Here is a 12,707-nt window from a genome sequence, read left to right on the forward strand (position 1 = left end):
ATGAGAACTTCATTATATATGAAGACTAATTAAGTTTATATAATATAATTTTGGAAAAAGCAAAAAAAAAACAATATAGATATTAATTATTTATTTAAGAAGAACAAGATTTCTATTTTAGAATGGTTTGGATTCCAAAGGAACAAATATTCTTAATAAAACCAAACGGTTCAATTTAATTAAATAATTAAAATTCGTTCAAAATAAACATTTTAACGTCTAAAAGTAAGAGGATAATATTTAAGTAAAAAAGAAATCAAATTTCATATTTAATATATTATTTTGTACTAATAGCATTATAGAACTTGTTAATCGCGTTATTAAAGTTGTAAAAGTGCTATTTTTTAAATTTTTTGGATAACTTATTATTAACTGTTATACCAAATTTGTTAATAGCATTACAAATTTCATGATAAGTGTATGATTCCCCTAGTATTCCTTTTCAAATAAATACAAATTTTAGTATTTACATTCAGACTTCATAGTCTTTTCCCCCTCAACGATTTAGAATTCATATAATATATTTCAGAATTTACATTTCTTTTTTTTTTTTAAATGAAATCGATCAACTTTATTGAAGTATCTCTCTCTCACACACACACACACATATATAAACAGACACACACATTAAAACACATGCTGGGAAATACTTTCAGGTTCACTCGGCAGGGAAGATTTTAGTGATGAAAAATTATAAGAGTGTATATTTAATCTTTGGTAAAAAAAAGAAAAAGAAAGTATATTTAGTCATCTGACTTGAAATAAAATTTTAGTTTGGTCTCCTAATTTTATAAAATATCTTTAACCTTCTAATCCTAATTTAATAAAATCTTAGGTCTCACATAATAATTTTGTATGCCAATTATTATTATTTTAAAAAAACTAAACTTAATATTTTAGCGTTTAGAAATATTTTATTAATTGCACAAAGAATAGCGAGTCACTTGTAGCGTTTCGTGTTCGATGGGTATTAACTATTTACCCATTTCATAGCAATTTCCTGAGAAAAAAGTCATAACTGAAAAGCAACGGGAACTCATCAAGATTTTTCTTCTATTTTTGAGAACTAAATGTAAAGTCTCTTAAATTTTGCTGAAATTATACAAATATTCATTTTATTTTTAAGTGCTTTTATAAACCTTCATATCAATCTCCTTCTATTCTCTTTTTTTAAAAAAAAAAAACTTCATATCAATCTCCATCTATTCTCTTTTAAAAAAAAATAAAAAGAGTAAGCTATACAAATATTTTTGAGAAAATTGTAGAGTGTTTCCTTCTATTTTTTAGCATTAATGTAAATTCTTTTAAATTTTGCAAAAATTTTATAACTTTCATTCTATTTTTAAGTGCTTTTATCAGCCTTACTCCCAAAAAAAGAAAACAGAATTAATTTTATCATTCTCCTTCAATATTTTTTTGTTTTAAATCATGCAAACCTCCCATCCACCTTCAAAATCAACTTATCATAAAAATGGGAAGAACTAAATCTTCAAAAACATTTAGAACAAGTTGTTGTATTTTATGTTTTTTGTTTGGCATAGTTTTTTAGATTTTGAGAATAAAGAGAAATTTGTCTTAATAACTGAAGGAAAAAAAATCACGCAATTTATTTTTAATTAGGGAAAAAAACAATTTAATGTAAAATTTTCTATAAAAAAATTAATGGCTAAAGAATATGTCTAATGCTTTAACTATATACATAATTTTAGTTTAGTCCTTTAATTAAATTTAAAAAGTATAGTTTTAGTCATCTAATAATCGTTAGTTTTAAATGATAATCTTTTGTAATAAGTATGATTGTTTTGAAAATTATATTAAATTTTAGAATTTCTTATGAATATTTAAAATCCCAATATTATTATTTTTTGTTAATGGTTTTAGAACTAAATAACTGAAAATATGTTTTTTAAATTTCAAGTACTAAAATGAAACTTCACGTAAATTTAAAAAAAATTAAAATTAAAAAAAATCCACGGGTGCTTATATAAATATTTCAAGGAACCGTTTCGATCGCTGCTTCATCACTTCAAGATACAGTTTCATGATGTCACAACTGTCTCTGATTCTGATTCTGTTGGCGTTGCTATGTGCAGTGAGATTCAACACAATCACTTGCTGCCATGAGAGGGACCGACGTTCACTTTTAAGCTTCAAACAAGGCGTTGTTGATCCCTCCAACCGCCTCTCTTCTTGGTCCACTCTCCCAGATTGCTGCCAATGGCATGGAGTTCAGTGTGATCGCAACAACAGAGTCGTTGGCCTTTCTCTGTGGGACGACGGGGATTCAGAATTACTGAGAGGTGAAATCAACTTATCTTCTTTACTTGCTATTGAATCTCTCGAATGGTTGTATTTGGACGGCAATGACTTTGAACGCATAAGCATGGCGCCTATCAATAATTCTGTTGCAACTCATACCCATTTGCTACCCAATTCTTCTAAGCTTTCTTATCTGGATTTATCACACAATATTCATCTCCACGCTGATAATCTTCATTATTGGCTCTCTCGACTTCCGTCCCTGATATTTCTCGACCTCGGTGGCATTCATCTTCCTAGTGAAACCAATTGGGTTCAATCATTGGCCTCGCTGCCTCTGGTGGAACTATTTTTGATTGATTGTAATTTGACCACCTCTATTCTGTCTTTCCAGCTTGCCAATTTTACCTCACTTTCATCTCTTGATCTTAGTCTGAATGATTTTGCATTTGGATTACCTAAATGGTTGTTCAATCTTAGCAAAGATCATGATGGCTTTGATCTTCAACTCAGTCAATGCAATTTGAGAGGTCAAATTCCAGATCTTTCAGGCTATCGAAATCTATGGCGGTTAGATCTATCTAACAACAAACTCAAGGGGTCAATACCTGAGTGGCTTGGCCAGCTTGATAGCCTAACTATCCTTGATCTATCTAATAACTCGTTTCACAGTTCCATTCCTTCTAATCTCCTAAACGCATCAGCTTCATTAGACTATTTAGATATTAGCATCAACCACTTGAGTGGTCCGCTCCCAAACATTCTTGGCCAAAATAAGTCTGCCACCTCAAATAGAGCGGAAACGTTAGAAAATTGGCGGAAAGGTTTGAAAATATTTATGTCATTTAATAAATTTAAAGGAAGGCTTCCTCGAGTATCAAATTGGGTCCAAGCTTTGGATTTATCTTACAACTATTTCTCGGGACCTTTAGATACTTTATTATGTCACTCTGAGATTAATCAGTTTGTTTTACAGTATTTGGACCTATCAAATAATTATCTCACTCAAAAACTTCCAGATTGTTGGAACAAATGGGGGAACTTGTCTTACATATACTTGGGGAATAATCAGTTGACCGGTCGAGTTCCACCAATGATGGGTTCATCATTACCTCTCTTAGAGGCGCTAGATCTACATAATAATAGCTTTTTGGGTGATATACCTTCGACTTTCAATAATTGCATGTCTTTGGTGCTTCTCAATTTAGAAGGAAACAACTTCTCTGGAGGTATACAAACATGGATGCCCCAAGATATATCAATTCTAAAATTGAGATCCAATCAATTTACGGGGAACATTCCGCCACAACTATGTTGTCTCTTGAACTTGACGATATTGGACCTTGCTAATAATGAATTTTCTGGATCAATCCCTCACTGTCTACACAACGCGACCAGTTTGCCTTCATTTACAAATGTTTTACCCGGTCTAGTATCAAATGATTTCTTTACAACTGCAAAAGAATTCATGAAAATTGATTTGCACACAAAGGGTCAACAATTAGAGTATGGGAAAACTCTAAAGTTCGTGAGAAGTGTTGACCTATCAGCTAATAAGCTATCAGGAGAAATTCCTGTACAGTTGTTCAAGCTCACCGAGTTACAATCACTGAACTTGTCCTACAATTACTTGATAGGAGAGATACCAGAGCAGATTGGAGAGATGAAAGATCTAGAATCTCTTGATTTGTCCCACAACAATCTTCATGGGAATATTCCTCAGAGCATGTCCGGTCTATCTTTTCTCGATGTTTTGAATCTGTCGTACAACCATTTCAGCGGCCAAATTCCACTGGGCACTCAGCTTCAGAGTTTTGATGCATGGAGTTACGCCGGAAATCCTGATCTTTGTGGGCCTCCTCTTCAAAAGCACTGCACAATACCAGATAATACAGAGAAAGTTGAAGAAAATGAGGATGATGGTTTTTTGAAGTCATTGTATCTTGGAATGGGAGTTGGCTTTGCTGTAGGATTCTGGGTAGTTTGTGGTTCACTAGTCCTGAACAGAGCATGGAGGCACTCTTATTTTCGATTTTTTAATGGTGTGGTTGATCGAATCTATGTTATTGTCGCCATAAAGCTTCAAAAATTCCGCTGAATGGGAATATGCTGCAACTCCAGGTTGGTTATAAAATTATACTTCTATCTATTTAAATCTAAAGTTATTTTTCATAATAACTTTTATTTCTACACAAATTCATCAGTAGTGTTGTAATGATTTCATTTTTTTGTTTGTTGCTTCCTAAATCAAATGCATGATGCAAGTTAAGGCTCCGCCCATGTATGAATGCAACGACTAATTTCAACTGTTTAAAAGAAATTAAGTTGTTAGTCTTTTATTCTAAAACAATTAAAATGCCCAAATCAATCTTTAAAATATTTAAGTGTCCGTATATCATGTTCGTCATTTTTCAAAGGCAGAATTATATGACTGGTTCTTTAATTTTATGCAAGACTTTAAGTTGGTTCTTTAACTTTAAAAAGTATATTTTTAACACTAAAATCTTATATGATAATTCTTTTTGTAACAATCATAGTTATTAAACTTCGTATATTAACATTTAAGAATGTTATTTCAGCATTCCAGATCTCAATATCATTATTTTTTTTCTTTGTTAAAAGTTTTAGGGTTAACAAACTAAAAATATAATTTATAATGTTAAGGTACAAAATTAAAATCTTACATAAAGTTAAAGGGCCAAAAATATACTTTAACTTTTTTTAAAAGTTATTGATATTTCAAAACAACATTTAGATTTATGATCCAAAAGTTTAGATTTTCATTTTCTCTTTACAAGTTAATTGTCATTTTAAAAAGAAACTCACACTCAAAAGATCTTTTTCAGTTCTGATTGTGGCAGAATGAACTCATATTATTCATGCTTGTTATTCTAAGCAATAGGTGGTTGATTCTAGATTTTCAAGACTCGCATGAGTCCCAAAAGATTCGGCGCTTAAGCCCTTTGATCAATGGAATTTTAGATGAAGCTTTGATAAATGGCCGCAACTTCAATAAGTATTCAAAAGTTTGGGGCTGTCCAAGTTTGGTGATTTTCTGTAATATGTGTGTCTGTCTCTGTACTTGCTGCTTGATTTGGTAATTTACGCAAATTTGGTATGTCGGATTTTTCTATGATGTGGTTTCATGTTCCTAGTCAATCTCCCAATTGTGCTATTTTTTAGTGAAAAATATGAGTTCAGATATAATTTTGATTTGAAGTATGCTATTCTTGTTATGATGTTCATGATTCGTAGAATGTGACATATAATGAGCCTTTAAGATTAAGGTTAATTGCTAGTTCTAAATTAACCTCAATTATGCATCATCTCAAAAATATTGTACAAAGTTGGCTTGCGATATATTCCCTAGACCCATTCGGTTGGGATCCCAGCTCGACAAATTGGAAATGCCTGGCAAGATATAATGATCATCTAGTCTTTGGGGTTAGATTTCACATAGAGCATGGCATTCTTGCAAGGAGATTTCAAGTGCCGAAATAAACTAGTTCTGATATAATATCTTTCTACCTTGTCCAATCTAAATTAAGAATATTGTTTTAATTATAAACACAAGATGTTAATGTTTTTTTATCTCACGTATTTACTATATTTTTTTTCAAAATATCGCTATAGCTATGTTGATTACACTCTAATATAAATATGTAACAGGATAAGTGTTTTAAAAAAATCAACACATTTTTTTACAAATAATTAATTGAATTAATTTTTTTAATTCATGCAAACTAGTTAATTTTATATTTAGCATCAAGAGAATATATTTCATGGTATTGCACAAAGTTAGCACACATTGAATTCCTTGAAGAGGTCCACTGAGGATGCAATCATGCATCTTGAGAATATTTTGTGGTTGGAACTTTTTTAGGGCTATAGAACAAGAAAAGCCATTCAAAGGAAAATGATCATCTTGCCCTTATACGCCCAAAATTCATATCACAGACCAGATCATCCATTTTGTTAATAAATTTGGCAGTGTGAATAACAATGTTTTTTATACAAGGAAAAAAAAACAATATTTTAATAGCATGGAATGAACCCCAAAAAAAAGAAGAATTTTTTTACCAGTCTATCAATAACTACAAGCATTTTTTATCAAAACATAATATTCTTAGTGGAAGGGACTAGTCCACCAAGGTTTGAATCTCCTATATTAGGAGAAGTGCCCCTTTTTGTGCTCAATAAGGCCTCAAACACCAGCACCAAAAGCCAAATTTAAAAAAAAAATTATTTAATGTGAAAAACTATACTAATAGAAGATGACTTTAAAAACTGAAGAGACTGATAAAGAGGTGATGCAAGCATAGATTACTTACACCTTCATTATGCTTCCAACCAAGCTCAATATTTGGCTACACTAGATAAGGCATATAATTACTAGTTTAATTTAATCTCAAATGGTCGTATGACCGCCATTATTACTGAAGCAAACCTACGGATTAGAAAGCACATCATCGTGCTCTTCTTCAGCAGGACGAAAACCTACTGCTTGCTGTAAGTCAAGGCAGGGCATTCTTCCTGTACGCAAATGGTTTTAGTTCTCTCAACCACCAACTAACATGCAGATATGAATCAAAATTTTATTAGCTCAAGGAAAAAAAATAAAAACCAGAAAGCATTAGTTCTTTTTCCCCTGTTGAATAAAAGCATTAGATTTATGAATAACAAAATTGAAGTATTCTTCTTACTAGAAATGGAAAATCCTTACTTGGGCTGACCTTGGTCATCCAATTCCTAGTTCCTCCTTCCTCTATTCCTCTGCTCAGGGAAATCACCTACGCTTTCCATAGCAGACAAAGATAACAACAGCTGCTGCAGCAATAGCTCCAGTAGATGCTGCAACCACAGGCCACTGCGGCTTCAACCCATTCAACCCATTTGCCTTTGCTTCATTATCCATTCCATTCACAGCTTCATTGACTGCCTCATTAGTTTTCTCCGTCAAAGATTTGATAATGTCTTTTGCTTCCTTAACTGTCTCCTGCAGTTTCAAAATATTTGATTCCATGCTTCTTGTTTTCTCCTCTGATTCTCTCAGTGCCTCCTCCAGATTTAGCTGTTCTTCCAATACAGATCCCTGCTCTGGGACAACCCTTTGCAACTCCTCAAGCCTGTGTCTAAAACCACAAATTTCCTTCTCTTTCTCCCCAATTTCCTCTCTCAACTCCTCCAACACCCTAATTTTCTTGCCTTTTCCTCAGTTTCCTTCATCTCAACAACCCCAGTTTTCCTCTCTAAGTCCTTCGCCTTCTTGTCGATTTCTAATTTTGCTTGCTTTAACCCTTCTAATTCACACTCTAAATCCAACACCATTGATTCTCTCTCTTCCAAAACGCTCCTCAATTTAGCGCACTCTGTTCTAGATCCCTCAGCAGCACTCTTTACAGATATTTAATCACGATTAAGCCTGAAAACCTCGGCCTCGAGGTCGGCCCTTCTCGCCGCCATAGCTTGCACTGGCTTCTTGGCCACCTCAGACCGTTCGAACCCTCTCTCCAAACCTTCAATCTTCTCTCGCATCTTCGATTCATCTTCTCTCAAGCCGTCAATCTCTTGCGTCAGTTTATTGATTTCGGTCTTCCTACCTGCAATTTCATTCGCCAATCCACCTCTCTCACATTCCAATGCATCGATCCTTTTCATCAATTCCTCGACGTGACCGTCGCTCTGGCGTACGTCAAGATCAGAAAATTCCCCGCCGGTTTGATCATCAACCGTATCATCCGCCACTGTTAGTTCTGGAAGAACAAGGAACGGCAACCTGAGCGATAAATCGGCTAAGATACTAAAAATAGTAAAACGACAATGCTAATTGGTTAATTTGCCAAATCTTTTTTTTGGGAGGGGGGGTTATGGGGGCATGAAAGAGATTTACATAAAGGTGAGAGTAAGAAGAATCACACATCTCACCATCCAAACAACAACGATGAAGTATTTCTTACGAGAAACTAATAAAACCGGAGGACAGCGTCGGTGTTCAAACTCGAAAAGAATGAGTCACTGATAAATGCTTCAGTCTCCGAGAAAATCAAGGACGGACAAGATTTTCCCAGAATTCAGCAAATTATGAAACTCCCCATTTCTCATTGTCCCAAAAGTCGAGTCTCGAATGCATTGCCAGACGCTAAATTCAGAAGTCGATCTCCTTAGTCATATGATCACATCTCCGTAATCACAATTCACAAAAGACTCAAAAATCTATAAATTACATGTCTCTCGTTCATGCATGATAATAGAATCGTTATCTATAAAAGTTACATTATTCTGTCCTAATAAACTAGGCCAATCGATCATGGAGAGTCTAGACTCGTCCAAGATTTTCAGACATCTATCGCGGCCCAATTCATTTAATCATCATAACTGTTGGTTAATTATGTCTTCGTACCGCTAATCTTCACAATTTACAATTGACATTTGATGATTTTTAGGAACTCAAGACTCCAACTTCATAGAAATCATGAACATCTCTTTTTTAAAATTTATAACTGATATCCTGTAATTTGCAACTTATATTTAGCAATTCACAATTCATTTGTAAGGATTTACAACTCGTTTAGCTAAGACTGAGGTCCTTGACCTTCAATGTATTCCAATTTTCATCTCCTTTTGAGGCCACTTAATCTCATTTTCTCAAGCGAGAATGACTGGAAAATACCCTAACAATATGCAAATCTCCATTTACATCTTAAGATGGACAAATTGCTCTGAAGTTCTTAATACTCCCTCTAGGTAATAAGGTGACTTGAATTTTATAACAAATTTAATGTTTTTAATTATTTTTAAGGAAAACCATATTGAACCTACCTATGCTTTCTCTCAATTTTTAATTTGGTATCTATTTGTTTTTTTCCTCTTAATTAAATTATTTAATTTCTCTTTTTTAGCAACATAAGCTTTTATGACTTTGTTCTATTAATATTTTTAGTCTCTATGCAGAGGTTAACATTGTTAACAGAGCAAAATTAAAAATTTATCATTATCATTGTCATTTGTTATGCAAAAAGTTTATTCCCTAAGATGTTCCTGTCATCCTTGAGCAATTTTCTACTTAATCTTGTCATTGCAAAAGCATATAGAACTTGTCATTAGCTATATTGTTCTTGTCATTGGTTATACAAAAATTGTTATTTGTTATGAAATTCAAGGATTTCAAATGAAAGGCGCATATGTAATCTTGCTCTCTGTAATCTCAAATAAACTCTGAAACACTTCAAAGTAGTCAGGTCATCATTTCAGGATCCTAAATTAAAATTTATATATTTTTAGAGTTTTTTTTGTTTTGGGTCTTTCTCCCTTTTATCAGCTATTAAGTAGTTAATGCAATATTTGTTTTATCCAGCCCAATAAAAATAATCTGAGTAAAATAAATGGACAAATATTTAATCTTTTTCCTCACTTAAATATTTTATTTTATTACTAGCTTCCACACTTAAATATACCAAATCCTCCCTCTACACATCATTTGTTTGAAGGAAAATTTTATGAAAAGAAGTTCGGAACGATTAAATTTTAAATCAGATTTAGTAATAATATTTTAATAGGTTTTCACAACACTAAACTTATATAATAATATGCTTTTGTAAAAAATTTCTTATAAATATGCCAAAAGAAATTAAAAAAAAAAATTCCCATGACATTTCTTGAGGAGACATCCATGTTGGCCATTTCAAGAGTGATGGGACCGAACCCAAAGACGAAAGTCACAGAACGTCGCTTTTTTGAAGCATCCTTGATGCACTAATACCGTAACACGCAACCACACTACTTTTGGTTAGGAAAAAACAAAAAAGTTTCCTATTTTTGAAGTTCATTTGATCTCCTAAGAAAATTGGACATAAATAAAAATAATAATAATTTTCAATTATTTTATTGACACCATGACGATGAAGTGTTGGAGAAGAGCAAATGTACAATAATGAGTCAGTCAGTCACTCAATTTCATTCCTAAAGCACAATTACACTAATTGCCCACAATATAAGCTTAATGTACCCCGGAAATCTCCAAATACTCCTACATAATTCCCAATCCCAAGTCCATAAACACCAACACCGACATTAATTTTTGTTATAAAATGACATATCGACCACAATTTTTTTTCCAAATAAAAAAAAAGAAGAGATTCTTGAGATCAATAACTGCTTCCCTTTAATGTCACCCCCTTCTCAATAATTTACAATCACTGACGTTGGCCGATGCCAGATTCTGACCGCTGAAACGTCGCCACCAGTGGCAACTGGCAGTCAACGGAGGCTTTTCTTTTTGTGTTTTTTTTTTGGGGGGGTTCAGATAATATGGTCATCTGGCGATAAAATCTAATGTCTAAGAAGTCCCTTGGGGAAAAAAATAAAAAATTATGCCACGGAACTATTTTGAAAATTTCACATTTCAGTGATTTATCTTTCTTGCTAATAAACTAATTTTAAAGAGTCAAACATAGTTCTTAGTAGAATACATAAAACTCCAAGGAAAAAACACAGATTAAATTTTCCTGACACTCTTTAGGGAACTTCATAACAAATACTAAAGATTTGCATACGATTCATCCATCTTATTAATCATAATTGAGTGGAGAGAGGGAAGGGGGGATATGAAAGAGGATCTCAATAAGTAGGAGTCAATTCTAATTATGCAGCTTCTTACCAAATTCTAAAGCATCTCTTGACCAAAGAAACCAGGCTCTTCGAAGGGAATGGCTGCCTCACGGCCTCGCTCACCCTTATTTTACAGAACCTATGAGAGACCTAAGTGCCTTCCCCCATAAAGGACTTTTCTCTACAACGATTTCTCCCTCATTAGCTGAAATATCCACTTGATAACTCCTAAAACATAGCAGTCGTGCCATACTGAACAGGACCAACCTTTCTATGAGCAGTAGTTGCCATTGTGGTGGCACCAATCTGACCATATTGAGCCTTTGTCGGTATTAAATTCGTGTCCATAGCTATTTGATTATCCTGTTCGATGCCGCTCACTCCTGCCCGTGTCATAAAAAAGGGTTTTTATCAATATTAATAGCTATATTTGGAGCTATTTTGGCACGAACTTCAGAATGCGCATGTTTGGCTTGCACAGATACACCCTTATCAGACTCTGTTGTAGCTGACCTTTCTTGATTTCCAGAGCTCGATCTGTGGTAACAATAAGCAAGGTGAACAGCTTGAGAAGGAAGCATGGGACCTCTGATAAATGTACTTGGATCACAAGAGTCCTTGACCACACTCGCGTACTCGTAAAGAACAACCGGCCCAGCTACTTTTCCGAGTTTTGCTGAGAAGTAAGACAATGTCAGCAATTCAGTTATTCATAAATGTAAAACATTAACTGAACACAACAATAGCAATTCCATACCCATTGGGACTCTCAGCTGCCCCTGCATTGACCTTGTAACAGAAATTTCTATGTCTCAGATCCAATCCTAACATCCAGAGGTCATAAACCGTTTAGGATTCAACCCACAGTACAAATATTTCATATATAGATTATTTGACACGTAATACCCAAAAAAAAAATCACTAACTAAACGAGTTAATTGAAGGAAGCCCCAGCCAAAAGATTATTTGCAAACTTTCGTAAGAGTGGAAATTATAGTTGATATATGACTTTAATTTGAGGAATATCTAAAATACAAGGAAGTTGTGACTGCTAATGAAAGAATTATAGAAGATAAATATATCGTCCCGGCAATATTAATAGTGTTTAAAGACTGACACATTCTTCAAATATTTTAAATGGGCCTTCGGATCAAGAAATTAAAGAAGATACATGATTCCCGCCAAATTCCTTGCTTCTCAGAAATACAAGTTTTAGTATTTGGATTCAGACTTCAGAGTTTTCTTCCCCCGACGATTTATTCCCATCAATCTGGAAGGAAACAATTTTTCTGGGAGCATACCAAAATGGATGCCGCAAAATGTATCAATAGTGAAATTGAGATCTAATCAATTTACAGGCAACATTCCTTCACAGCTATGTAGCCTCTCTATGTTGATTATTTTGGATCTCGCACATAACAAGCTTTCAGGATCAATACCTTATTGCCTTCACAATTTAACCAGCATGGTTTTAGCATCTTTGAATGATCCGTTGATCATCAAACGATGCCTGCCAGTCTACCATTATCAGATGGCTTTGCAATCCCATTTAAACTCAGAAGTAATTTGCATACAAAGGGTCAAGAATTAGAATACTAGACAAGCCAATTCTTTATGCGGAGTATTGACCTTTCAGCAAACAAACTATCTGGGAGAATTCCTAAGCAGTTGTTCAGGCTCAAACTGATACAATCAATCATTGAACTTGTCGTATAATGATTTGACAAGAGAAATACAAAGGAAATAGGAGAGATGAAAGACCTAGAGTATCTTGATTTCTCCCATAATAGTCTTCATGGGAATATTCCTCAAAGCATGTCTAGTTTGTCTTTTCTAGGTGT

General features: G+C 33.7%; 3 protein-coding genes across 3 annotated transcripts; 2 read left to right on the forward strand and 1 right to left on the reverse strand.

The window, feature by feature from the left end:
• The first annotated feature begins 2,044 nt into the window (after window positions 1-2,044).
• On the forward strand, window positions 2,045-3,255 carry LOC114711633 (receptor-like protein EIX1). Its single transcript, XM_028896055.1, has 2 exons — window positions 2,045-3,083; window positions 3,236-3,255. The coding sequence occupies exons 1-2, from the start codon at window positions 2,045-2,047 to the stop codon at window positions 3,253-3,255; spliced, it is 1,059 nt and encodes a 352-aa protein (XP_028751888.1).
• A 443-nt stretch (window positions 3,256-3,698) lies between these two features.
• On the forward strand, window positions 3,699-5,295 carry LOC114711614 (receptor-like protein EIX2). The gene is made up of 2 exons (XM_028896034.1): window positions 3,699-4,380; window positions 5,176-5,295. The coding sequence occupies exon 1, from the start codon at window positions 3,728-3,730 to the stop codon at window positions 4,355-4,357; it is 630 nt and encodes a 209-aa protein (XP_028751867.1). The 5' UTR covers window positions 3,699-3,727; the 3' UTR covers window positions 4,358-4,380; window positions 5,176-5,295.
• Window positions 5,296-7,045: 1,750 nt separating this feature from the next.
• LOC114711634 (peroxisomal and mitochondrial division factor 1-like) lies at window positions 7,046-7,587 on the reverse strand. The gene is made up of 2 exons (XM_028896056.1): window positions 7,465-7,587; window positions 7,046-7,351 (listed from the first exon to the last, which is right to left on the reverse strand). Exons 1-2 carry the CDS (start codon window positions 7,585-7,587, stop codon window positions 7,046-7,048), a joined length of 429 nt encoding a protein of 142 aa, XP_028751889.1.
• Window positions 7,588-12,707: the final 5,120 nt, after the last annotated feature.

Source organism: Neltuma alba, unplaced genomic scaffold (assembly GCF_004799145.2).
Source record: "Neltuma alba isolate B1F8T4 unplaced genomic scaffold, ASM479914v2 tig00011304_pilon, whole genome shotgun sequence".
NCBI lineage: Eukaryota > Viridiplantae > Streptophyta > Magnoliopsida > Fabales > Fabaceae > Neltuma > Neltuma alba.